This window comes from Netta rufina (genome assembly GCF_964035555.1).
Source record: "Netta rufina genome assembly, chromosome: 2".
Taxonomy (NCBI): Eukaryota; Metazoa; Chordata; class Aves; order Anseriformes; family Anatidae; genus Netta; species Netta rufina.
This window is the reverse complement of record NC_140124.1, coordinates 5,484,949-5,510,983: the sequence shown is the minus strand read 5'-3', so window position 1 is coordinate 5,510,983 and position 26,035 is coordinate 5,484,949. Positions and strand designations below refer to the sequence as shown.

Here is a 26,035-nt window from a genome sequence, read left to right as displayed (position 1 = left end):
GCCCCTCCAAACATGTCTGTAAAACACCTGTGAAGGCGTTCAGAGGTAGAGAATCCAAAAAAATCTCATATGGGAAAATTGTTACTGGAAAGTTGCTTGGCCTTTTGGAGCAAAGAGCATGGAGACTCTCTGGGACCAGGGATATGCTCCACCAACTCAGCAGAGTTGCTGCTGAGATCTTACTGTGACCAGTGAAATGGGGACTTCACTGTGCTATGTGCTGTACAAGCACACCACAGAGAGGCAGAAAGAGCTTAGAGGAGCACCCCCACTCCTTCTTTCTGTTTTTGCACTGGGGGTCAGGCAAGCTAAGCCTGCTTCTGTGTAGGCAAATAAAACATATGATTTTTGCCCCTACAGTGCCTGGCCCAGCTCAGCTCACATCCGTGCAACACTCTCCCCCATCACTGCAGTCCCATGGAGTCTGGCATTGGGTGTGTGGGGCTGTGGGTGTCTGTGGCCTTCACCCAGTGTTTTGTGAGCCCAAGCACCTCTGATAGCTCAGGTGATGCTGGCTTCCATACTTACCCTTCTGATACTGGTATAGCAAACCCTCATCTCCTTTCAACAACATGTCGTGCTTTAGAATCACAGATTCTTAGAAACATTGAATATCCCAAGTTGGGAGGGACCCACAAGGACCATTGAGTCCAACTCCCAGCTCCACAAAGAACCACCCCAAAACCAGACCCTGTGTCTGACAGCACTGTCCAAAAACTACTTGAACTCCTGCAGCTCAGTGTCAGGACCACATCCCTGGGCAGCCTGTCCCAGTGCCCGACACCTCTGGGTGCAGAACCTTTCCCTAACCCCCAGCCTGACCCTCCCCTGTCCCAGCTCCATGCCATCCCCTTGGATCCTGTCACTGTCCCCAGAGAGCAGAGCTCAGCGCCTGCCCCTCCAGTCCTCTCGTGAGGGACCTGCAGGCCACCATGAGGCCTCCCCTCAGCCTGCTCTGCTCTGGGCTGAGCAAACCAAGGGACCTCAACCGCTCCTCATACATCATGCCCTCCAGACCCTTCACAATCTTCATAGCCCTCCTTTGGACACTCTTTTTATGTCCTTCTTCTGTTGTGGTGCTCAAAATTTATTCAAGCATGCTCCCTAAAAGTGTCAGAAAAGCAAATTGAAGAGAGAGCAGCTGGGCCCAGTTCAAACATTAGCAGGTTCCTCAGCTGTATCACTAACCCAGCCCAATAAAGGCAGATCATTAAAGCCCTGTGCCATCAGCTGTGTCTGCACCTGTAAATCACCATGTCCAGGCTTTGGTCTCAAGCTCTGGCTACCACTGTGCACACCATTAGTGTGCTAATAAGACCACTCATTGCTCAGTTGAGCTTTGAGGGGGTTGAGAGCCCTCCATGGACTTAGGACTTTGTTATCATCATCTCTTCCCCAAAAGGTACCCAGAGCACCTCCTGGCAGTGCTGCATCATCCATGGAGGAATGGGTTGGAGGAGGGAGGATGGATCATCCTTCTTGGCATACACACTTGCCCTCACTTTCCCTTTCCTAAAATATTTTTTTTTCCTTCTCAGTCCTAAAATATTTGAGCAGAAGAAATGAAGAACCAGAAAATGTAACTCACACCTTTCACCTTCCCAGCTTTTCCCTTAAGACGCTGGCTGCGACCTGAGGCAGAAGGGGCCAGGCGGTGCAGATCACAGCCTGAGGACATGACAGTGAGTCAGGGAAATGCCTCTTCCCTGTAGCACCACTGCTTGGAAGCATCCCCCTGTCCTGTACTGGGTTACGCTGGGTATATTTTGAATGAACAAGTTCTGAAAATAAGCCAGGCCCCCAGACTTTCCCCACCTCCATGTAGGATTGCTAAAACTCATGATTGACTCAGCCGGGTGGACGAGCAGCTTCACCCTTCCCTAAAAATAGACCAAGTAGTTCATCCTCTCAACATAGCCCAGCGCTCGGCGATAAAGTCAGCTGCCAGAGGCCACTGGGAGGCAGTGAACAGGACCGAGGTGTGGGGAGTGGAGCAGGGCTCCGCTAGGATACTCTAAGTGCTGCCCAGCCGTGAGTTTCACAGAGATTTTTCCACTGGGACATTGGGACAGAGCTATTGGGACTATCGAGACCTCTCTGTAAGTAATTTTGGGGTAGATTTAAGAGGGATGAGGTGTTGCATGAATACAAAGCTCTGGTTGACGTGAAAATATAGGGCAAACGAGGACGCTCGGGACCTTGTACTATGAAAGGAGTGGTGGCAGCTCATAGAAAGCTGTGGATTTTATTGGCCTGGAATTTGCTAAATCCCCCAAAGCACCTAATATTTGGTCTGGCTTTGCATCATTGTCTTGGGTGCTTGGGCATGTTCGAAGTGGAAGCAGAGCATTATACATGCATGCTTTTCCCTCCTCCCAAAACATTGAAGTTCCTAGGTTTTAGGCTTAAATTTATGTGTCTACTTGCTCACTGCTCTCTACTCTCAGTGTCTACTCTCTTCCCCAAAAATGCTGTGAGGTACTGGGATTGTGGCCCCTGTGATCAGCAACAGGAAAGAAAATACAAACAGGATTTAGACAAGCCGGGTAGTCACTTTGGAGCAAGGGTGGGATAAATTGTTGATGTTACAACCATGTTGAACGATGTTCAAGACTGGTTGCAACACAGTAGTCATCAAGGACTTCAGAGGGAAATGAGCTTTGCTTCAGCTTACATCCCTGGGATGAGTAGGATTAGGTACAGAGGGAACTTCTTCCCCTTACTCTTCTATCCTAGGCTCCAGGGAGGTCTGAGGAATGTGTTTGTCACCCTGAGCCAAATAAAGGGCTTCAGAAGGGAATCTGCTGGGTTAAGAGCATTAAGCTGGACATACCACTCGTAGTTGTGCTCATGCATGGGGAGTAACTCCAAAACCCTGCACAGCTCCATAGGACACAGCTTGTGTGTCTACCTCTGCGTATCTCATGGTTTCTGAAGCTATTTAGCTATCAAAGTTCTGTGTCACGGACAAAAAGAGAGAGAGAGGGGACTCCAGGCCCATGGGTTGGTGCTCAGTCACTGTCTGAAGGGCCTGATCCCAACACCCTGAGCTAAATGTAGTGCTGTTCTCATGCATTCAGTGATGGTTGTGCTTCCTTCTGGGATACACGTCCTGTTGATTGTTGCGAGTACAGAAATTCTTTAACTTCCTCCACTTCCCTCCAGCTCTTCAGTTTTCATCCAAGTTTTTGCTGGAAAATATCTGAAGTAGGTTCTTTTTTTTTTTTTTTTTTTTTTTTTTACTAGGAAAAAAGGGACCTGGGGTAAGAGAGGTGAAGGTGGTCCTTCAAATATATGTCACTTAATGAGAACAGCCAAAATATGAAAATTTGTGTTCTTGTCCTGGCAAAGGGGTAGATAATCCCACTTCTGACAATTAAGGGATGCAGCATGGGTGGAAATTTGTAGGAATTTCCTTGATTGGATACAGTATTTTGCAGGATACAGAAGCCTCTTTTCTAGGGGAAATCAGGCTGGGATTCCCCAACTCTATTGCCAAGGAGGATGGAAATCCTTCTTCAGCACCAGTAAAAACTCTGGTTTTGGATCAGAACACAGTGGCAGGAAACTTTGCTTTTAGTACTGTAAAGCCTGGTATTTTACTCTTTTAAAGCCAACCATTTCTCTCCTCCCCCCTCTTCTCACTGGCAGCTTGCCTCATTCAGAAACAAATGGAAATACTGAGGAAACTCAATAGCTACAAGTGGGTTGGGGGGTTTCTCTTTAAAGGATACTTTTTTTTTTTTTTTTTTTTTTTTTTTTTTTGGCTCTGGCTCTTTCTTCCAAAACAGTATTCAGATTTCTTGGCTGTCAGTGACGAGGAGCTGACAGCAGCCTGGAAACTCCACGATAAGAATAGAAAGCAGAGGCAGGAGCTCAGCAGCTCCTCGTGCTGCACGGCATCCCTGCAATGCCCCCATATAAACTCCGTGGCATGGCCAAAAAAATGCTTAAAGATGCTGCAGCCCCGATCCCAGCCGCAGAGGGGCCAGTGATGCTTGCAGCAGACATTCCCAAGGTATCGCTTCTTTGCGGTGGCTGGAGAGGGCTTCCCTTAAAAGGCCTGGTATTTGCGGCATGCCAAGAAGCCCTCTCCCCAGGCATGGGTTATTTCGGTGGGTTGCTCTGTGTTGCTTTCCCTAGGAGGGCTTTGGGGGGAGGAAGTTGCTATCTCGCATCACCTTCCTGCACAGCAGTCCTCAGGGGAGCAGATGCTGGTCCACGGGAGCAGCGCAAGCAGGCAGGGGGACACGCAGCTTGGCAGAGGGGTTAGGGCTGAAAAGTGTCCCGGTGCCAGCACAGTGGGTGAAATGGAAAAAAGAGGGGAAGAGAAGCAGCTAGGCTGTATGGCAAAATGGTGGTTATCACAACTTCCATGAAAAAAAAAAAAAAAAAAAAAAAACACCTGTGTGAATAACAGATGAAAAGTTGCTGGAGGATACAAGCACAGTACCAGTGTAAGCAGGATGTGCAGTACATGTAGGCTACCCAGTGACACACAGCAATTTATTAAACCCTCACTCAGCTTTTATCAACCCCTTGCAAACAGGAGGGCAACATGAAGAAGGAGGCAATGCCCAGCTGATCATCAGGGCTCCTCTGCTTTCTCCAGGCACTTCATACCCCAAAAAATGCAGGGGAACTGACCCAGGGAAGGTTAAAGCCCTCTGTAAGGAACGCCAAGCCCCCAGCAGCTGGCGCACTGGGGAAGGCCACGTCCCCAAGCAGCAATGCCACCCGCAGCTGTCTCTGGGCGAAGCTTCTTGGCGTTTTTTTGGTGCCAGGAATAGAGTCCTGCACATTCCTGGATTTTTGCGATGGTCAGAAATAGCCCCGAGCTGCCTCGGGCAGACACCCAGCTCTGCCTGAAGCTAAATTTTCCTGGGAGCTGTTTAAATTACCTGGGGGTTGTGATATTCCTCCTGCAAAGGGAAGTCCAGCTGCCACCGAGGAGACACAGACATTTGCAGAAGTGACTGAAGTTCAGGAACCATCAGTTTGGAGGTGCTAGAAACAAGACACTCTTCAGTAGCTTTATTTTCCTTCACCCCTTCCCACCCCTTAGACTTGCAAACTCATCTTTATACACATACAAAATGTGAATTGTTCGGCTACCATTCAGTAAACAATTCCTTAAATATGAAATAGCATTTTAAATGTTAGTTTCCTCTTCAACACATTTGCTCTTTAATTACATTATTTGGTTTCACTCATGCTTAGCACCTTCTCCTGACTTTGGCACTTTTTTTCCAGCCTACTTCCCATCCCAAATTTCATATATTAGCTCTGTGTGCCAGAGCTGCTCACAGGATTGCAACATATGGCTTGCAGACAGTGCAAATTCTCTCTTAATCCCTTTCCAAAGAGAATGGTTTACACTTTTTGATGTGTGTTAGTTGTTACATTTATCTACATCAGAGATGCCCCCTACTTCCAAATCAGGGATCTATTGTACTAGAAAAAAGTGTTACGAATTCATATGATTTTTGTTAGTTATCTAACTATAATCAGCGGTGTTCTTACCTCTGAAATTAAAATCTCACTTCTAAAGGTAAATTGCTAGCCCATGTGTTTTCCAAAAAAAAAAAAAAAAAAAAAAAAAAAAAAAAAAGTGGACCAGAACAATCAAAAACCAGGTGACTTTAAAAACAAAAAACATAAACATGTTTACAATTGCTGCTGTCTCACGTAATTGGCCAATTCACAGAAAAAAAAAAAAAAAAAAGCTTGAATTTGAAATCCTCACTGTCCTTTGTAGAACTGAAAATGAGAGAAAATTCTGTGGTTTGCAAACAGAGCAAAGTGTAATCGAGGAGCCAGGGAGTACCCATGAGGATAAGCAGGATGCTTCCGAGCATCGCTGGCCCTCTCTTTTTAATAGCGGCTGCCAAAAATCCCGTAGATGCTTCCCAACACAGCCTTGTACCATGATTTTTCCCCTTCCTTTGGAAAAAGCCACGTGTGGCATTTTAATATGTGCTAAAGCCCTAAGAGCAGGTCACGAAGATGGTAAGAGAGAGCAAGAAAACCCCTTCTCCCCCTAGCACTGCCCTTCCTCGAGGACCCTTCACCACGGCACCCAGGACCACTCACCCTTGGCAGCCTGAAATTGGGGCAGGGAGGCCGCCTGCCCTGCTCCCCTCGGCGTGCATCTCCTCCAGCACAGCCTCCCCAGCACCAGGGCCACCAGAGCTTGGGCTGCAGGCAGAGATTTAAGCCTTTCCCCACTGACCGAGCACCGCCACTGGGCTGCCCGGCTCCTGGATTAAGCAGCAGCACCGGTTTCCCAGACAGCTTTTATGGGTGTTCACCCAGCCGAGCAAATCCCCCCGGCCCAGCCACGAAGCGACGCCGGGATTTAAGAGCTCTTTTTGTCCTGGGACCGATCCTCTGGGAGGCAAGGGTGGGAAGAGGACAGGGTGGGTGTGATTCAGCACATGCAGCTCTAATATCTGGGGATAGAGGTGCTCAGAAAGGGGGTCCGGCTCTAGCAGGGGGCAGGGAGTTTCGAGGTTTCACCAACACGTGTTGGAGACAAGCAGGTAGGAATGGGGCACGTATTCACCATGCAGCCTCAATCAGGGGACACTGCTGGTAATGAACTTCCAACTGGGGTAACACATGACTCATATCAGGCAGCAAGGAATGGCTAAAATTGCCCCAAATTCTAAGAAAGCAGCCAGCCTAGAATATCACAAACCCAGGAAACCAGGAGCATCTCCTTGTTGACTCACCTCCATCCTCCTGGAAAAGAGAGTCCCTCTTCAGTGTAAAGAAACTGCTGTTTTCCTGCCCTGATTTCCCAGTGCTAAGAAACTCTGGGATGTGGGTCCTTTTGCTGCCACCAGCCTTTGGGTGTAGGGTTTTGTGTGTTTGCCGTGGACTGAACAACGTCTCATGGTGCCCAAGCAGTGCTATGAGACCATAACATATCTGCACACCACGGCATAGGACGTGCCAGGTCCACAGGACATGATTAACACAAAATTAGCCTGCAGAGGAGCAACGGGGACTGAAAACTAACTCAAAAGTTTGTCTGCAGCGTTGCAACATGTGGCTGTCAGAGGATGCTGCTTTTGCTGGCTGGGAGGGGATGCTCTCCGGAGCACCACTCCCTTGGGCGAGCAAAGGGAGAGCCAGGACCCTGGCACAACTTGCACCAGAGGCTTTCCCTCTCCCCCTGGCTCGTGCAAACCCCGTGCAAGCGGAGCTGAGCTCAGGTCCCGTCACACAACCCCACAAGAGGTGCACCCGGCAGCACAAAGGGCTTTGCTTAGCAGCTGTGTTTGCTCAGGACAGCTGATTTTGGGAGAAAGTCGATGACATATGGTTGGCCGGGCAGCCTGGGAGATCGGTGCTGAGCTTGCAGCTTCCTTTTTTAATAGGTGACTCAGGCACTCAGTAGCTCACTGGGGTTGGAGGTTGGAGCCAGGCTACGAGGGAGTGCCGGCTGCGGCCGTGGTGGACACCAACAGGTGGGTAGCGTGGTTTCTCTGTAGGATAAAGAGGTTTAAATAGAAATCAGAGATAACAGAGCTGCCGTGTTACTGGAGAGATGGGGTCTTCTAAGGGGAAGGAGGGAGAATGCACTTTGCTAGGAATTTGTTTTCTGTTTCCTGGCAATTGGCTCTTAATTGCAGCACAAAGAGCCCTGTAATATTACTTTCTGCAGAAGACAGAGCAGTGATTTATGGGCAATAGCTGAACATGAAGTGACTGAATTTTTAGATGTGTATTTAAGAGTCTTTTCCCCCATTCTCTTTCCTTTCCCCTTCTTCCCCCCATGTCTAGAAAGGTCGGTGAGTAGAGGTGAAGATGAGGAATGATTTTCCTCCATTGCAGGGCTTATTATCTCTGAACCCTACAGCTTAGGGTTGATTATCGCAGAACACCACATCTGAGCCCAAGCCTGATGCCAGAAGGGGCGTACTCTTCCTCCCCACATTTAGTTGGGGGGAGCAATTTTCTTAAACGGGGTCTCCCAAAAAACAACTCCATCCCTCCCTCTTCACCCAGGGCACAGCAGATGGGGCAGAGGGGCTGCCTATGGACCTGAGCTGCAAGCACGGAGCAAAGGAGGACCCCAGGAGCTGCTCCTGAGGGACATCCTTCCCATGGTACATGCAGCGTGCAGTTTGTCTGGTGCCAGGCACTGGCACAAAGGAGGGCTCGGCAAGGAGGCATGGCAGGGAGGAGCATTTACCGTGTCCTTTGCTTAGAAAGTAGCACTGTGGGTAGGAGTCCTCAGGTGCTCTTTTCTTCCCTTTTAGCTCCTGGGGATGCTTTAATGGTCAAAACACTGGGGTTTAAATCTCTGGGGCCACAGTCAACCAATAGTACTAGTAGAAGCAGTCAACCAGCATCAGATAGGACATGTCCCTCAGCTCTTTGATGGATGCCCATGGGTGCCAGCAGAGTCCATTTGTCCAGCAAGGCAGAAACGAAGAGCTCAGCACAGGTCTCATACTGTGTCTCCATGCTCTCAGTCTCCCACACAAGTCAGACAATAAATAACACACCCTGTCGGCACAGCACCCTTTGGCTTTGCTTTAGCATCCTCAGCTGGGAAGCCCTTGAGATGCTCCGGGTGCTGTTTGGGTGCCATTAGGCACATGCACGTGACAGCCAGGCTCTCTCGTTAGCAAAATGAAGTTCTGTTCTTCCTCTCTTATCTATAATTAGCCATTTAAAGGGTGGCAACAGCCTGTTTCGTCAGGCAAAGCCTCATGGAGCAGTGCAGCACCCGACGCCTGCCCAGCTGCTGCCAGCAGCTCCTGTCTAAGGCAGGCAGCAGCTAATTATATCCTTCATTAAAGCAGAAACCCCGTGGCCTTTAATCCATCCGAGCTAAAGGATGAGGGAAGAGGCAGCTCTGAGGCTGGACTGTTTTCCACTGCTGGAAAGCTTCATCCAGCTGCATCCGTGGCTGTTCTTTGTGCAGCATCTCCCCACCACAGGCTAGTACAGATAATTTTGGGACAGCAGTGATACCCACAGCCTGGGGTGCAGGGGACCATTAAACATTACCAGCCCAGCTCTAGGACGTGGGGATGTTTTTGCTAAGCTCTCAGCACTCGAGTGGTTAAGTGTAGCAGTGCTGGTGTCAGCCAAAGCAGGCTCTCTGCCTTGCTGTGAAGAGCTCCCACCTCCTACAGGGAGTTTTTAGGAGCTTCTTCACTGTGGCCATGCCCTTACCGAGGGCTTGGTGTTCATTTTCCCAGCCAGAAAGCAATTGTGCTTGGTTTTCTTTCTGCGCTAAAGATAGTAAGGTCGTCTCTTCCCCAGCCCTCACCTTTGCTATTAGTGGGAGGTTTTGCCAAACCTCGTTACCTTGCAAGGAAAAAAGCTTCTGGCTTCCAGATGGATTGGACCCCATTTGCCTTTCCAGTAGGCAGTTCAGCAGTAGTAGGAGAAAAAGAAAAAAAAAAAAAAAAGAAAAAAAAAAAAAAAAAAGAGATTCCCTGGCAAGATTTATCGAAGACCTCTTCAAAGCTTGCTGTAACTAATTCAGCACATGCTTCAGTGCTATTCTCACAGGGCATTGCCATGTTAAGGAAAGACCATGAAATCCCAAGTACCTGCGCTGGCTATTACTTCACTTTCTGTTTTCACGGAGAGAAACGTGTGCCTCAGTCCTCCCAGTGAAGGGAGAAGCCCTCTGCAGCAGATAGAGGGGTTTGTGTTAGCATCAGCACTGTCTCCTCTAAAATTGGGTGTCCCAGCAATGCCTTGACCCTCTCCTCCTCATTTCTAAGGTATTGATCATCTTGAAAAGCCGGGCATCCAGTCAAAGTCTTGAGCAGAGGGGGAAAAATGATCCCTTGCAGCTTCACAGCCTATCTGAAGATGTTCCAGATCTGCCCCAGCTGTGCCTCTATCTCCACTGGCTATGGACAGATAATTCATTTTGTTTTGGTGTTTAACCTGCAGACAGCAGAAATCAGGGGAAGAACCCCCATATTTACATGGTGATTTAGGGGGAAAAAAAATAAAAGGAAAAAAAGAGAGAGACATTAAGGATTTTTTTTTCTGTTTCCTCCCCTCATGTCCTGCTTATCTCTGGCAGAACCAGGCAGCTACGTCTGCAATGCTTCCAGCTGCTTCTGCATGGATCCAGCCTTGGTTTTGCATCAGAATGCCTGGGCACCTGCAGAAGCAGCTGGAACCCAGGATGAAAGAAACACCCGCCGGTGTCTGACCATCCCAGTGGGGTCCCTCTGCTCTTATCTCAATGCCTGGTTGGTGTTGTGGACTAAAACGTCTGTCTCATGGGAACTGGTATTTCATCTGAAACACCAGCTCCTGGAATCCTGTTAGCACATAATGTTAACTGTTGTCACTCCAAAATAAAAGCAAAGCCAATCTCCTTTGGTATTTCACCCAAAAAAAAAGCTGGAAAATCTGACCTCAAAACCCAGAAAACAAAGGAAAGACTCATTAACTTTATTTACAAAATCTCATGGTTTGGGGACTGCGATTTGAGGGCAAAGAACACCGGAACTGCGGCAGTGTTTGCAATGTGCACATATTAAAAAGTATATCGGCCCTTTCCTGGCTGTGCAAAGGCTGGATTTGTGGAGAGCGAGCCCATTGTTCAAACAGAAAGCATTGCAAATACCGCTCTAAATCCGAATGCAGCAGTGCAAGCCTGCAAAAAGAGAGAAGCTTCTCGTGGTTTTGCAGTGGTAACAGAGAAACGACAGCCCTGGCTAACCCGGAGGGCTAAGAAGCAGCACACAAGTGCAGGGCTCTCTGCATGTCTGTGGTGGGATATAGGAGGCAGAGCTGGCCATCCTGCTCACACCTAGTGGAGTGATGCAAAAAGAAGTTTTTCAGTGGGGATTTGGAGTTGTCCTGTTGTTGGGAAAGTGAAGCCATCTGTATTTGAGCCATTCATTTTGATACATCCTCATCCTGAGGGGGAGTGGAAGCCCGGGCTCTTAAGGCGATGAAGATCATGGAAGGGAGTGCAATGGGTGGGAGTGAGGGAACATGGGCTGGGTACGGGCTGGCCACATGTGTCTGCTCTAGCCAGTGGTCCCTCTGCACACCTCTGGTCTGGCTGATAGCTCACCTCCTCCCAAAATAGCTGTTTCTTCATGAACTAGACAGGAACATCCCCAGCTGGAGTCATCTCCATGGGAGGCAGCTGAACAAAGGCCGGAGGAATGCCAAGTATCTCAGGAATGCCATGCTGGGCCCCAGTAGGCCTCACGGGGACTGGTGCAGCTCAACTCATCACATCTCTAAGCTAAGAGAAGATCTCATTCCTCTGGCTCTGCTGCAGACCCCAAGCTATGTCTGTGGGCAAGTCTCATAGCCTCATCATCTCTTGGTTTCCTGAAGGGGAGAGATGAAGATAAATGGGTATAACTGCTTGTGAGACATGCTGACAGCAGGGGGAAGTGGTCACGGAGCAAAAACAGTAGGAATTGGCTTAAGTTCAACACGCATAGCTCCTTCACATCCACCGACTTGTTTCGTTTTGGTGATAGCCTCGTCTAGGGATGCAGGAGTGGGTGCAGGATCTGTGCCACAGGCAGGACGGTGGCATCAGGCCACTGCCTGGTGGGTTGCTCTCAGGTCCCACCATCCATTCTGACATGGGGGCAGTGCAGATGCCCACGTTTTCTCCCTAAAACAAAACGGCACAATGCTAAATTTGGGGAGAGGGGCAACCACCTGGGGGTCCAGGAAGAATGGGTGCGCAGATAGCAGCTCGTGGAGGAGACGTGCCCTGCTTTCACCATGCCATCGTCCCCGTGGAAACATAACTCACTGCACCCACCGGTCTCTGTTTCAGATGAGAGGACGCGGTCATTTTTAGACGTATCAGACAGCACAAGACGCATACTCCAGCAAGGACGAGGGAGGTGCTCTTCGCTCTCCGTGAAGGAGCTGTCGGCTCGCTACCTCTCCCAGGCAGCTGCTGCTGCTGCTCACAGCGGCCCCACACAGCCGGTAAGCACCGCGGCATCCCAGCTATGTCCCGTCCCAGCCAGGGGCCGTGGGAGGGTGAGGGAGAACACGTCTGGTTTCACAATGCTGGAGGAACACGGCATTTCTTTTCCAAGAATGACCAGACCTCCTTGTTTTTTGCATATATCATTTAAATATAGCACATAAATAGCATATAAATATATAATGTAAAAATGCCATGCTGTAAGAGGTGCTGGTATGCATTGTGTCTATATATGATGTACATGCTGCATATACATACAGACACATTCATATATGTACACATACAAACACATGCCCAAACACGCATACACACATCTACCTCCACTACCCCATGCGTACGTTTGTTCATTATAAGATATCCAATATTTTCATGTACATGTTTGCACACTCACATCCATGCAGCAACACATACACCTCCGTGCTATACCCATTCCAACACACAAATCTGATGGGTCCCAAATTTGCCCCTTGTACGGAGGTGGAAATGGGAGCATCAGCAGAGGATCCAGTGAGTCATCCAGACTAAAGTGATCACTGGGTCATAGGATAGCTCATGTTGTACATGGTATGAAGCACTAAGCTACGTTTGTCCCTCTTGCCTGGCTTTCCCACGTTGGACCCACGCTGGACTGAGGCTATGCAGGGAATGTGTCCTGCTCAGCAATGTACATAGTCCATACAGCTTGCTAAGAAATGTTTCTTTACCAGAAATGTCCCTTCACCAGAATCTATACAAAATGTAACTTTCTAATTAACCTGCGTTGCAGTAAGGTGTTCTGGTTGGGAAAGAAAAATAAAAGTGTGAGAAAAAAAAAATATATATGTATAATTATTATTTCAAAACAACTTTTCAATGACCTTTAACTTCACAATTCATAATGCCATTACAAATGTAGATATGTTTTGTCTTAAAAATATTGCCATATAAAGAAAAATATTGTCCAAATCGAGCTTTGGATAAATCAGGGTGTTTTGTTTTGTTTTGTTTTTGTTTTGTGTTTTTTTTTTTTTCCCTGACTTTGAACAAATGTGTCCAGGTTTCATTTGTCCACTGAAACTTGCAGAAAAAAATATTTCTGCTCAACCTGAGATAAGAGCTGTCGGCAATTCAAAAAACCCTCACCTGTAATGGTTTCCAGCTCCCGATAATAGACACACATATATATACAGATATCGTATGTGTCTGCCTATGCAGTTTGATGTCATTTCTCCCTGTGTCTTTTCCAGACGACTGTGAAGGACAGCTCCACTCCTTCTTCTGACAGACAGAAAACAAGCAAGGTAAGAAGTGTTACAGATAAGCACCCTTATCTAACTGCATATTTGTGGACTGTGGTGGAGTGTGATTTATACACCCATGCCAGGCAGCAAGGAGTGCTTTCATACTGAATATAGCTATCAGCTGCTGAGCTGCCTTTCCCCACATTTAGAAGTTCTGAACAGATTCAAAAAAAAAAAATTATTTTAAAAATTGCATTCAAAGTATGTTGGTTTATATGAACAATTTGCATTTGACACTTGCTGCAAAATATGCTGATTTTGGTATTCTGGTGTTTTGTCTTGTTGGTTTGTTTTTAGTTTTTCTTTTTACTAATGTTCAATACTTATTTTTAGCCAGAACAATCTGTGTGTTAACAGAGTGAAATAACATCGCGCGCCAGTGCTTTGAGCAACAACTAATAATATTCCAGGCATAACTCTACAGACGTAACTCTAAAGGCATGCCAAGGATTAGCAGATCTGTTTACTGAAAGGAAAGCCACCAGGATTATAGTCCTTTTTAGATAATGATTATAGGCTTCAAATACCTTCCCTTTGGATAAATGTCAATCCGGTGCAGGTCACAGGTATTCAGTTCAGTATTTGGGTGATAAGTGGTGAAAATTCCTGAGTTAAAGAGAAAAATGCAGAAAGTAAGACTCAAATGTAGGCTAAACAGCCAGTCCAGCCCATCATGACTGCAACTTTTGTTTAGCGCTGTACTAGCATTGCTGTGAAATCCAGCTGAATTCAGTCTGAGTAAGTTTAAACACAAACTGAGTTAGTTCACAGGCTAAGAGAGCAGAATTAGAGAAGAATAATGCTTGAAAGAAAGGCTTAAAAGAATAGGAATTAAAAGCAACTGCACTGTGACATGATCTAACAATGATATATTGCCTTCAGGCTCCATAGCAGGTGAATTACTCGTTCTTACAGGACAGGCTAAATGTGAGCAGTCTTAAGGGGACATCAGTTAGCCTCATGCTTATCCAAGTGTCCAAGTCAAAAAAGTTTTACTTCACTCTCTAACTGTGGAACCATCCATCTATTTTTATACAAATGATGCTGTGGGGTACGTGCGGTGAGTCCAGCAGAAGAAATCGTCACTCAAACATCCTTTCCCAAGCCCTCACTCCTGTGCCATGGACAGCACTAGGGGTGTTACCAAAAACCCATCACACTAGCTGCCCGCCCCAAAATAGGATGTCTTCATCAGCTCCCTTTCACACTTTTATTTGGCTCCCTCTCACTGTTTTATCCCTGAGACCTCTTCACAAATAGCTCTTTGGCTTTTTCCTGGGGCCATATCAAATGCAAACTCATTTTAGGTTCCCACACTGCCCTGAACACTTGGGAGCAGGAGGCAGAAGTTCTCTCTTATTTTGCTACTCAGAGATAAGCCTTCTTTGCATTATCCTTGTAGTCAATCTCTCTTGCTGACAGTACAAATTGGGCCTCTCTGTTGCACTGTAGCTGGATGGAAACCTGGAGAGTGTAGACTAACCACTGTGCATGCCCGGATTAGAGACCTTGCTTTAGAGCACATTGCTGTGGAACCAGAGCTAACACCGCGACTGGAGTGTGTGCAGTGGTGTGATGCTTTGGAGTGCTGTGTGCTACTGAACCCAAGGTATGGAGCTCAGCAGGTGCATGGATTTCCCTTGCTGGGCTGGCTTTTACATTTGCCGTTCTCACTACTAATGGCCACTGGGCTCTGGGGTAAGAGATGATGCTGACGTTTACAACTGTTTCCCTAAAGATGGCAGAGGCTCAGAAATCATCTCAAGTTGCCATCAAGAAAATGGAAGAGGACTTACCTCCCCCTCCCGCCCCTGGCTCAGTCCAAGTCATCCCTCCAGGGAGCCAGGATCCCAACCCACTCCCTGTGCCTCCCCCAAAGCAAGCCTTCTCCAAGTTCTACCAGCAGCGGCAAGTGAATGAGCTGAAGAGGCTCTACAGACACATGCATCCTGAGCTCAGGAAGAACTTGGAAGAAGCAGTGACTGAGGACCTGGCAGAAATGCTTAATGCCGAAGATCCCAATGCACAGGGATCTGTGAACCTGGACAAAGTTCTTCCAGGAGAGGTTCAGTCCATGCGCTGGATCTTTGAGAACTGGGCACTTGACTCTATTGGGGACCACCAAGCCACAAAGAAGCTGACAGAGGAAGAGATCATTCCTGGTGGGGATGTGAAAAGTACTTCCCTGAGGTTTGAAAGCCAGTCGATCAACGGGGACAGTCTGTCAACACCAGCCAAAGATTCAGAGACAGACCTTGCCAGAGGGGATGTGCATACCGCCCGGTGGCTCTTTGAAACCCAGCCTCTAGACTCGTTAAACAAACTGTACTCAGATGAAACTGAAGTGCAAGAGGCAGTTCTCAAGGAGCCTGTCCAGGGAGGCGACGTGAAAGGTGCCAGAGAACTCTTTGAAGCCCAGTCCTTGGATGCTATAGGCCGCTGCTGCTCGGTGGAGGAGAAGAGCATTCTGCAGCTCAAGTCAGAAATCCAGGAGCTAAAAGGCGATGTCAAGAAGACCATCAGGCTCTTCCAAACAGAGCCCCTCTGTGCCATCAGGGACAAAACTGGGAACATCCATGAAATCAAGTCTGTCTGCCGAGAAGAAATTCAGAGCAATGCAGTCAGAACGGCTCGCTGGCTGTTTGAGACTCAGCCACTGGACACCATCAACAAGGACACTTCCAAAGTGCAAATAATCCGTGGGATCTCCCTGGAAGAAATAGGAAGGCCAGATGTCAGTGGAGCAAGGTGGATATTTGAAACTCAGCCTCTGGATGCCATCAGAGAAATTACTGTTGAAGAACAGGATTTCAAAGCTTCCACGGACTTTGTCACGGGGGCAGATGTCAGTAAACAGCGATTACTCTTCGAGACCCAGACTCTTGATTCTCTGAAGGGAGAAGATTCAGAAACTGTTGCAGCTAAAGAACAAGTCATTGGAGGTGATGTGAAATCTACACTCTGGCTCTTTGAAACCCAGCCCATGGAAACCCTGAAAGACAATTTTGAGGTGGGACGTTTGAAGAAAGTAGAGCTTTCAGCAGAGGAGAAGGGAGATGTGAAGCAAAGAAAACATGTCTTCGAGACCTGTCCCCTTGGCAGCATCTCTAAGGCATTTGAGGAAGAAACTTCAGAGACCAGCAGGGAAGAGGTGGTGAAAGGGGACGTGAAGTCTTTCAAGACACTGTTTGAGACTCTCCCTTTAGACAGCATTAAGGAGGCAGATGCTGAGCCCATCACCAAGGAAGAGGAGAAGATTCCAGCTGGCAACGTGAAAGCTAACCAAATCCTGTTCGAAACTACACCTCTGTATGCCATCAAGGACAGCTTTGGCAATTTTCATGAAGTCACCTCTGTAAGCAGAGAGCAGGTCATCAGTGGTGATGTCAAGAACTACAAATGGATGTTTGAAACCAGGCCTCTGGACCAGTTTGATGAAAGCACCAAGAAAGTGGACATAATACGGGGAATCACAAAACAGGAGGTGGTGGCCGGTGACGTGAGAACAGCCAAGTGGCTCTTTGAAACTCAGCCCATAGATGTCATTCATCACCAAACCATGCAAGGTGAGGAACACTCCTCGGTGAAGCGGGAGATCTCCCAGCGGGGGGATGTGAAGACCTGTAGGTGGCTTTTTGAGACCCAGCCCATCCACACCTTGTATGAAAAGTCTGAAAAGAAACAGGAAGAGGATGTCTGCGTGCCCCAAGCTGATGTGAAGTCATACACGTGGATGTTTGAGACTCAGCCTCTGGACTCCCTGAAAGGCCAGGAGGAGCAGTATTTGAAAGTCAGTAAAGCCTACAGTCAGGAGGAATTACAGGGAGTTGATGTCAAGACTGTCCGGCATCTATTTGAGACCGAACCCTTGGGCAGCAGCACCATCAGTGAAGCTGACCAAAAGAAAACCATGCGGTACTCCAGCCGTGTGGAGATACAGTCTGGAGAAGTGTCCAGAGTGAAGGAGTTCTTTGAGGCTAAGCCCTTGGATACAACAACTAAACCAACAGCAGTCGTCAAGAATGACGGGACAATTGAAGCCGGGTCCGTGCACAAATTCACCTGGCTCTTTGAGAACTACCCCATGGATTCCCTGAAGGACAGCTCTGAAGGCATCCAGGAAATCCCTCCAGAGAAAGATATCAAGGGGGGAGATGTTGGAGGCAAGAGGTTCATATTTGAGACCTACTCCCTTGACCAAATCCATGACAAAGTAGATGAGACAGAGCTCCAGAAGATCCAGAAGGACACCATGAGCAAAGCTAATGTCAAGTCTTGCACAATGCTCTTTGAAAGCCAGCCCTTATACGCTATCCAAGACAAGGAGGGGGGATACCATGAGGTCACCTCAGTGCAGAAAGAGGAAATCATGAAAGGTGACGTGAAAGGTGCACGGTGGCTGTTTGAAACAAAGCCTCTGGATCAGATCAAAAAGGAAGAAGAGGTGTTTGTGATTAGGGCTGTCACCCAAGAGGACATCAAGAAAGGAGATGTCCAGGCTGCCCGGTGGAGGTTTGAAACAGAGCCTCTTGACTCCTTCTCTGGGGGAAAGACTTCTGTGCCCAGAACAGTGGATGACGTGCAGAAGGGAGATGTTCAGTCCAACAAGCAGCTCTTTGAGTCCCAGCAAGTGGGCCAGAAGAAATATGTGCGGATGGTCAGCGTCAGCGATGTCCAGCGGGGTGATGTGAGGACGTCCACCTGGCTTTTTGAAAACCAGCCTGTGGACTCCCTTCATGGGGATGCGGACAGAAGCTCATCGATCAGTACAGTGCAGAGAGAGGACAGCCAGAAAGGGGACGTGAAACGCTGCACCTGGCTGTTTGAAACCCAGCCCATGGACACCCTTAAGGACACAGAGGTGACAGCCAGTGCTGGGGCCCAAGAAGCAATCCCCCGCGCAGATGTGAAAAGCACAACGTGGCTCTTCGAGAGCACACCCCTGGATAAATTCAGTGCTTCTGAAGGTAGTGGGGAAACAGAACTGAAAGAGAGGACTATGAAGGAGACTTTAGAGACCCTCTGCACTTGCCAGGCTATTCAGCATGACGGGATCCTCATTGAAGCCAACGATATGGAGAGCGTGAAGATGGTGAAGTACCAGCTCAGCACCCCAGGTGCTCCAGAGATCCTGAAAGAAGAGATCGTGGGAGGCCATTTGCAAAGGATCATGCTGCAGCTCCTGCACAGGACCAACGTGGAAGCCCAGAGCGTGCTGGTGGAGGAGGACAGAGAGGGCAAGATCAAAGTAACCTCACTGCAGCTCCTGGACCAGAGTGAAGCTGTTAAAAGCAAAGAGGACTTGAGCGGAAATGTAGCTAAGGCTCTCCAGGGCCTCCTCAGTCAAGATGCTTCCATCAAAAAGGGGATGGTCTTACAAGAGACAAAGTCAGGCTCAATGAAGATGACCCTCTACTCCCTCCTGTTCCATTCTGTCCAGCAAAAAGTTGTCAAGGGGGATGTGAAGTCAACGATAGGGAACCTGCTGGCTTCTTCTCAGGAACAGAAGGCAACTGCAACTGTTAAGCGTGAGGACAATGAGAAGGGGAACGTCCAGCTTTTCGCGAGCTGCATTGAGAAGGGAGACCTGGACTACCTGAAGAACCTCCAGCAGGAGTCAGAGATACAGTCCCTCATCTCTTCCCAGGCAGAGCAGGGGGCGGATGAAAGTGTCCCACTTATGCAGGGGGCTAAGATTCATGTCTTAGCAAACAAAGAACAAGTAGAGAAAGTAATTTCTGAGGGAGAGTCAGGGACCATGGAGGGAGCAAAAAAGGTGTTCGTATGTGAAAGCGTGGGCAAAGAGGGGGCGTTACAGAAAGAGGCTGTGCATGCAGCAGGTGTGACAGGCGCCACTGTGCAATGTCTTGGGAAGCCCCAGAGCCTGCCCACAGTGATGGGAAAGGAAGAAATTTTGTCAGGGGGGCTTAAAGTAACTACAAAGTCAATTCAAAGGGTTGCAGATGTCAGCAAGAAGGCAGAGAAAGAAGAGCCCACCTCTGCTTGTTTGAAGGAACCCAAAGCTATGACGCAAGGCACAACTCAGACCCAAGTGACAGCTGAGAGGGGTGAGGTGGCTGGAGAACACCAGAGTTTGGTGATGGGGCAAGCCAGCCAGATGCAACAAGGAGAAAAGGTCCTTGGGAGCGATCTTCAGGCGGCAATGCAAAGCCTGAGGCTAGCAACAGCAGAAGCAAAAAACATTCAGCACCACGTCCAAAGCAAGCTGCAAAAAAACAGGGAGGAGGTCCACACCGCCTGCAGGCAGCAGGCAGCCAGCGTGCAGGGGACCAAGACCCTTCAGTCAACCGTACGCCAACAGGACTCTGCATCTACCACGCGGGAGAGCACCAGCACTGCCATCAGAAGCACCACCACTAGAGTCCAGGAGGCATCCCAGAGCCACACAAGCATGTCTCAGAAGAGTATAGCATCACACAAAAAGGTCAGTGCTTCAGAGGAAGTACAGGGAGGACAACTATTGAGCCAGGAAAACCAAGTTGTGCCCAGTAGAGATGTTAGCATTAAGGATGGCCTTTATACTGCCACGCCCGTGAAAACCTATATAAATCCTTTTGTTGAGTCTGATTACAAAGAGCAATCAGTGCAAGAAGAAAGAGATGTTATTATCAGAGGGGATGTACAGACAGCTATCCGAGCACTGCAAAGTGCCGCCACAGAACAGCGCCTGGTAGAAAAGGAGGATGTTGTCCGAGGTAATTTAAAAGCCACACTTCAGTCGCTGGAAAAGTCTAACGTTAATGTCTCCAGAGGGGATTTTAAAGCCGCTATGATATACAGAAATGCAGGGCAGTCCTATTCTGTGTGTAAAAAGAAAAATGAGACTCAAGTCATTAGTAACCAGACAGCTGTAGTGGCTTCAGGGTCGCAGGCTGATAATGACTTTCCTCCTCCTCCTCCAGTTGCTGTGATGAAAGCAGAACATTGCCCACCCTCAGCTAAAGCAACAGGAGAAGGTGCCCTTCCACCGCCAGCCTGCAAAGATGAAGCCCCAGGATGTTCTGCACCAATCCAGACCCCTCTTCCAACCCTCCCTTCTCTGTCCTGCAAACCCAGTGAGCAGAACGCTGCAGAGAAGCCCAAGATTTCTCCAAAATCAGAAATTACTGCCCCACCTAGGAAAAAACCTGTTCCCCCTCCAAAACCTGAGCACCTGTTACATGAGGCTTATTGTGCCTCCACGATTAACAGCACAAGTAGATCAACCAAACCTGTCCCTCCACCACTGCCTCCAAAACCTCAAGGCCTGAGGGAGGTCAGCAAGCCAAAGCCTCCCGCTGCAGAGCTGGGATTAGGTTGTGTGGAAGTATGTGAACAATCAGGCCATGTGGAGGGACAGGCAAAATGCTGCACTTTGGAGTCATCCATGGAGAAATCTGTCACGGTTCAGGGTATGAGCCCTGAGAGAAAGCTGCCTAAAGACACCGCCAAAACCCCTCTTCAACTGGCAGAGGAAAGGTACAAAGCAAGTAAAGGAAGACAGTGCAAGTCAGAAGTGGACAGTGCTAAGACTTCAAAGCCAGTGCAAAACGGAGTGGTTGGCTTTCAAGTCGAGCAAGGAACGATGAGTGGGAAAGCAGCAGCTCCAGGGAGCTGCCTGGGCAAGGTAGTGCAGAGGCATTCAGAGCTGTATCAACAGGAGGACAGGTTCTCTTCAGTATCACATCCAGCCTGTCCTGGTAGAGCACAGACCCTTAACGTGCCAGGGCAGAATGAGCCAAGCACCTCCTCTGTGGGCCGCAGCACTCCTCCAAAGAGAGGAGATGACATCTCAAAAAATGCCTTGCCCAAGGTGGAAAGGGAAAGTGTGTATAATGCTTACGTGTCATGGGATAGTCAGAGAGTCACGCAGCAGGTGAGTGAGAGGAGACAAACGAGTCATTCGATGTCCTTCCATCAGGAGCCAGTGAACCCCTCCAAGGAGGAACATCAGGGAAATAGCGGGCAACAGAAATGTCCCGATGGGGAGGCAGAGGCACCTGCTCAGGAGAAGCCAGCAGTCATTATGCGAGAAAAACCCAAGAAAGAAACCGAAGATGAACGTCGGAAGAGGCTGTCGGTACACAAAGAGGAGATCATGAAAGGCAATGTCAAGGAGGCAATGGAGATCTTTGAAAATCTCCGGAGACAGGAGGAACTGCAAGAGATCTTGACCAGGGTGAAGGAGTTTGAAGAGGAGACGAGCAAAGTGGATGTGAAAGCTCTGAGGAGCTTCTTTGAGAAGGTGCCTGACTGGGTGGTTCGTCAGAAGACCACCCAGGCCAAACAACAGGATAGGGCTGAGACACAGGCAAAGGATGATGCTGACAGCGTCTCCTCAGTAGAGCTGGTTTTTGGGGACCTGGAGAGAGCAAGTGCTGAGATTATCCACCTGAAGGAACAGACACTCGCCCGACTCCTGGACATCGAGGAGGCTATCAAGAAAGCTCTTTATTCTGTCTCTAGTCTCAAGTCTGAGTCAGACATCGCTGGGCTCTCCGGGCTGTTCAAGGAGTCTCTGGGGAACACCCAGAGCTCTGTGAGCAGCAGCAATATCCGCAAAATCAGCATTGTCTCAAGCAAAGCCAGGCAGGATGGAGCCACGGTGGAGACAGGGGAGGCAGCCTCTGGAGGAGGTACAAAGGTGGCAGAAAAGACCGAGGTAACCAAGTCAGAGCTAGAGGTCCCCCGCCTTGTTCACCCTCGTGTCAGCTCTCCCTCCTCACCTTCCTACATCTCCATCGAGTCTGCTGCCAGGAAACCTGCAGAATCACCCAGGACAGCACATTCTCCACGGGACATGGCCTCCCCAGACTGTCCTGATGCTCCAGGAAAGAGGGATGCTTTTGCTCAGGACGGTTTTAGCTCCTTCAACCATCCATCCGCAGGGTCCGCTGGGCGTGATAAGGCTCCCTTCGAGAAGAAACCAGAGCCCACCCAAACAAATGCCGGGCTGAACTCGGTGAAACAGCACAACCTTGGAAACGCCAACCACCAGGTCAGTGAGAAAGAGAAGTGCCCTCCGGACACCTCCAAAAACAGCTGTCACTGTGGGATGAAAGGAGGCTTTCCAGAATATTGCTCCCTGAACACCCCCAGCCCACAGAACCCACGGAGGCAGAAAAGCATCTTGGAGCTGCAGACAGGGCCTGATGGGTCCAAACTCTACGGGGCCACCCGGACTGTCACAGAGCAGTACGAGGAAATGGATCAGTTTGGCAACAAGATCATCACTTCGTCCACCACCGTCACCAAGCAGTCTGAGACGCAAACATCCTCCACCTGCGACGTGGTCTCGCACCCCCGATATGAGGTATCTGCCTCGCCCCTGTTTCGGAGGTACGTGAAGAGCCCGGGTGAAGATTTCCACACCAACGGCAGCTTCCAGGAGCCAGGAGTGGTCTTCGTCACCTTTGGCAACTCCAAGCCAAAGAAATAGGAGATCCTGAACAGCAAGAGAGAATGGTGTAAAGAAGAAAAAAGAAAGTACACAATTAAAAAAAAAAAAAAAAAAAAAAAACAATTCTCCTGGTTTATCCATGTTATACACAGGGATTCATCTACACCCTAAGGACTTCTCAGGGTCATCGTCTTGGTGTTTGCCTACAGACAGGACAATGTGACACTGTCTTGACACTGGAGGGGAACAACAAACCTCGCCTGGACAAGCCAACAGACCCAGTGCTGCACCACATCCCAGAGCCCTGACACTGTTAGAAGCACAAGGGAAAAATCCATCCATGGGCATCTTAGGGCAGCTTTTTCCCCTTAAAGTACTATTTTTGGGTGGCGGGGGTGGTGGATATATCAGGCTTCTCTGAACTAATTCATAAGAAAGGATAGACAGAATCAGATGAAGAACTAACCAACCTGGTCATTGGCAAACAAATACCTATATGATATCTATCTTTTTTATCTAATTTCAGTACAGAATTGCCAAGAAGGGCATCCTAAACACACATATATGTGTATGTACACATACTGACATTGATGGGTGGGTTGGACGGGTTTTCTCTTAGGTGTTAACAAATAAAATAAAAAAGGAAAAAAAAATCTCTAATTGCTGACACTATCACAGGTGGGGGGAGGCATTTAACAGAGTTAATTTCCTAGAAATACTTGATGCTACTTAAAATTGTCACATCAAGCTCTACAGCTATTATCAGTGCTGTTCCTCCAAAGAAAGATTCAAAGAAAGATGCTCTAGATGTGACAGAATTGTTATTGCTTTCCTTTATTTTTAGAATTGTAATTTATTATTCAATATATTCAAAAAAAAAAAACTTATTTTAGATTTTCCATGCTTTCAGACACGTTTATTGTTTAAATTCATTTTGAAACTTTGTAAAGCAATTTTCTTTTTATTATGACTTTGTTTTGTACATTCTCAACTCATGATTTTAGATTTTTTGTGGCTTTTTTTTTTTAACTTTTACCGCTGCGTTCCGAAGGTAAACATTACCTCCAAAAATACTTCAGTCTGGTTGACTTTCTTTTGTTCAGTGCTTGTTTCCTTTCAAAGTACCTAGAAATCACCTCTCAATGAACGGGTTGAATCACACATTGCATTCTGAGTCACTCGAGTGCTTTAGTCTGTGTCATCTTTGCGATGCGGGTGGGCTATTGCCCTGTGGCAAGCATTAATGAACCAGCCACTGCTCAGTGCTGGTGCCTCACATCACAGGCTGGCCTCAGTTTGGGAAGGAGATGAGCTAGCCAGGAGTTTGCTCCACGTATGGGAGAATGTGAGGAGCCTACAGAGCCACTGGATGGCTTCTCAGGGAGCTGGGTCCTAGAATCACGGAATCACAGAATCATTAAGGTTGGAAAAGCCCTTCAGGATCATCTGGTCCGACCATCCCCCTACCACCAATGTCTCCACTAAGCCATGTCCCCAAGCACCACGTCCAACCTCTCCTTGAACACCCCCAGGGACGGTGACACCACCACCCCCCTGGGCAACCCATCCCAGTGCCTGACTGCTCTTTCTGAGCAGAAATGTCTCCTCATTTCCAACCTGAACCTCCCCAGGCACAACTTGAGGCCATTCCCTCTGGTTCTATCACTGGTTACCAGTGAGAAGAGGTCAACTCCTAGCTTTCAGTGAAACATTATGGTTAATAATTCTTTTTTTTTTTTCCTCTGAGGAAAAAGAGCTCTCACTAATGACTGAGGAGCAGGACACTGGGGAAAAGGGGATGGTTTCAGAGCATACCACTTCATATCACTCAGTTCATAGCTAGGTTTTTAAATAGCAGATATCATCTCACACCATGCAATACCTTGTCCAAGGTGTTGTAGACTAGATAGGTAGATTAAATCTAAAATTGTTATTAGCCCTGGGGGAAATGCAAGATCATAATACATAACCTCTTCAACCTCCCTGAAGGATTTTTACTAAGATTAAAATAATGGAAAATGTGTTAAGAACAAATAATACTTCTCTCGTGATGCCTTGGCATTGCTGACTGAAAAAAATGGGGAAGATCTGTCATCATTCACAGAGGGTTTGAGTCTAAGAGTCGTAAACCCTGAATAGCAGTGGTTGAAAACACATTCCTACCATAACAGGTTCCTGGCAGTTTTTTCTGAGCTTTCTTGGCCCATAGAAATGTTCTTGAGGAGAATAAAGAAAAAATGGTTTGAGCTGCAGAAGTTCTGCTTCCCCATAGAAAAGCAGGCAAGTACCCAGAGCTCTTTGGTGTGCTTCTAGGACCTTAGAAGCTGGAACGTGGCACATGCTGAAAGAAAATTAAGAATGTTGTTTTCTGTTCTGCCAAAGAATATACCAAAGGTTGAGGTAAAAGAGCAGATCACCATAAACTGAATTTCTCCAGTTTCAGGGAATCAGAACAAATAACTGCTCAAACCTCCACAATTCTTTTAGTAGGACCAATTGTAGAAATGGGAGAATTGGCAATTCTGAGTTCCTCCTCGTTTTTTTTAATACCACCACCTACTTATAATCTTACTTTGTTTCAGGGCACCAGTAACATGTTTGTTTCATCTCTTTTTAAGGACAGACACAGAGCAGTTTTAGTAAGCTCCAAACAGGTTGTTTGGGCAATGAAAATGATTCCACAGGAACTCAAATAAACCCGAATATCCTGCACTGCCAGTGCTTAAAAAATAGTGATCTTATTGTTTGTGCTTCTGGTTCTACAGTGTTTCTAAATATCTCAATGAGCCATTTATGAGGCTAAGATTATTTGAGATGCATTTTTTTCATGGCATTTCCATCAGCCAGGAACCAAAATATCATGAGGAGACAGATGCTGCATTATTTCAGCACCATGCATGGCTCCTCAAAGCACTGAAAGAGATGGAGAAAAATAAAATACAAAGATTTGAAACTCGAGTATAAGCTGAAGCTTGCAAGGTCTCTACCAAAACAGCAGAGTACATACAAACTTCAAAATACCAGATGAGTTGCCATAGGTTTCCAGGATCTTTGGATACAATATGATATTGTTCATGATTCTTTGTCCTAGCAGGTCACTGTATTCTCACACAGTTTGTTTTAGGCAGATATTTTCAAGAGCAAATTGGTTGGATGAACTACTTGTAACAGTGGACAGGGGATAGATGACCTTGCCTTGGCCATACCTCTGGCTGGTCACAGGAGAAATTCAGCTGCAGATCCAGTTCTCATGAAATAGTAGCCATGAAATGTGCCACATTTGAAGTTAAGTGCCCATGTTGAGTACAATCTGTCCCAACTCCATTTCAGCCACTGGTCTCCATTAAAATGCTTAATCTTAGGGCAGAGAGCTTGGTGCTCACAGTCTTCTCC

General features: G+C 47.8%; 1 protein-coding gene across 2 annotated transcripts; it reads left to right on the top strand.

The window, feature by feature from the left end:
• Nucleotides 1-1,940: 1,940 nt before the first annotated feature.
• XIRP1 (xin actin binding repeat containing 1) lies at nucleotides 1,941-23,715 on the top strand. Of its 2 annotated transcripts, XM_084283060.1 has the most exons (5): nucleotides 1,957-2,099; nucleotides 7,386-7,475; nucleotides 11,804-11,961; nucleotides 13,189-13,242; nucleotides 14,981-23,715. In XM_084283060.1, exon 5 carries the CDS (start codon nucleotides 14,981-14,983, stop codon nucleotides 22,679-22,681), a length of 7,701 nt encoding a protein of 2,566 aa, XP_084139186.1. In that variant the 5' UTR covers nucleotides 1,957-2,099; nucleotides 7,386-7,475; nucleotides 11,804-11,961; nucleotides 13,189-13,242; the 3' UTR covers nucleotides 22,682-23,715. The 2 variants fall into 2 exon arrangements, with proteins under 2 accessions (XP_084139185.1, XP_084139186.1); XM_084283059.1 differs by lacking the exon at nucleotides 7,386-7,475 and having other exon boundaries at nucleotides 1,941-2,099.
• Nucleotides 23,716-26,035: the final 2,320 nt, after the last annotated feature.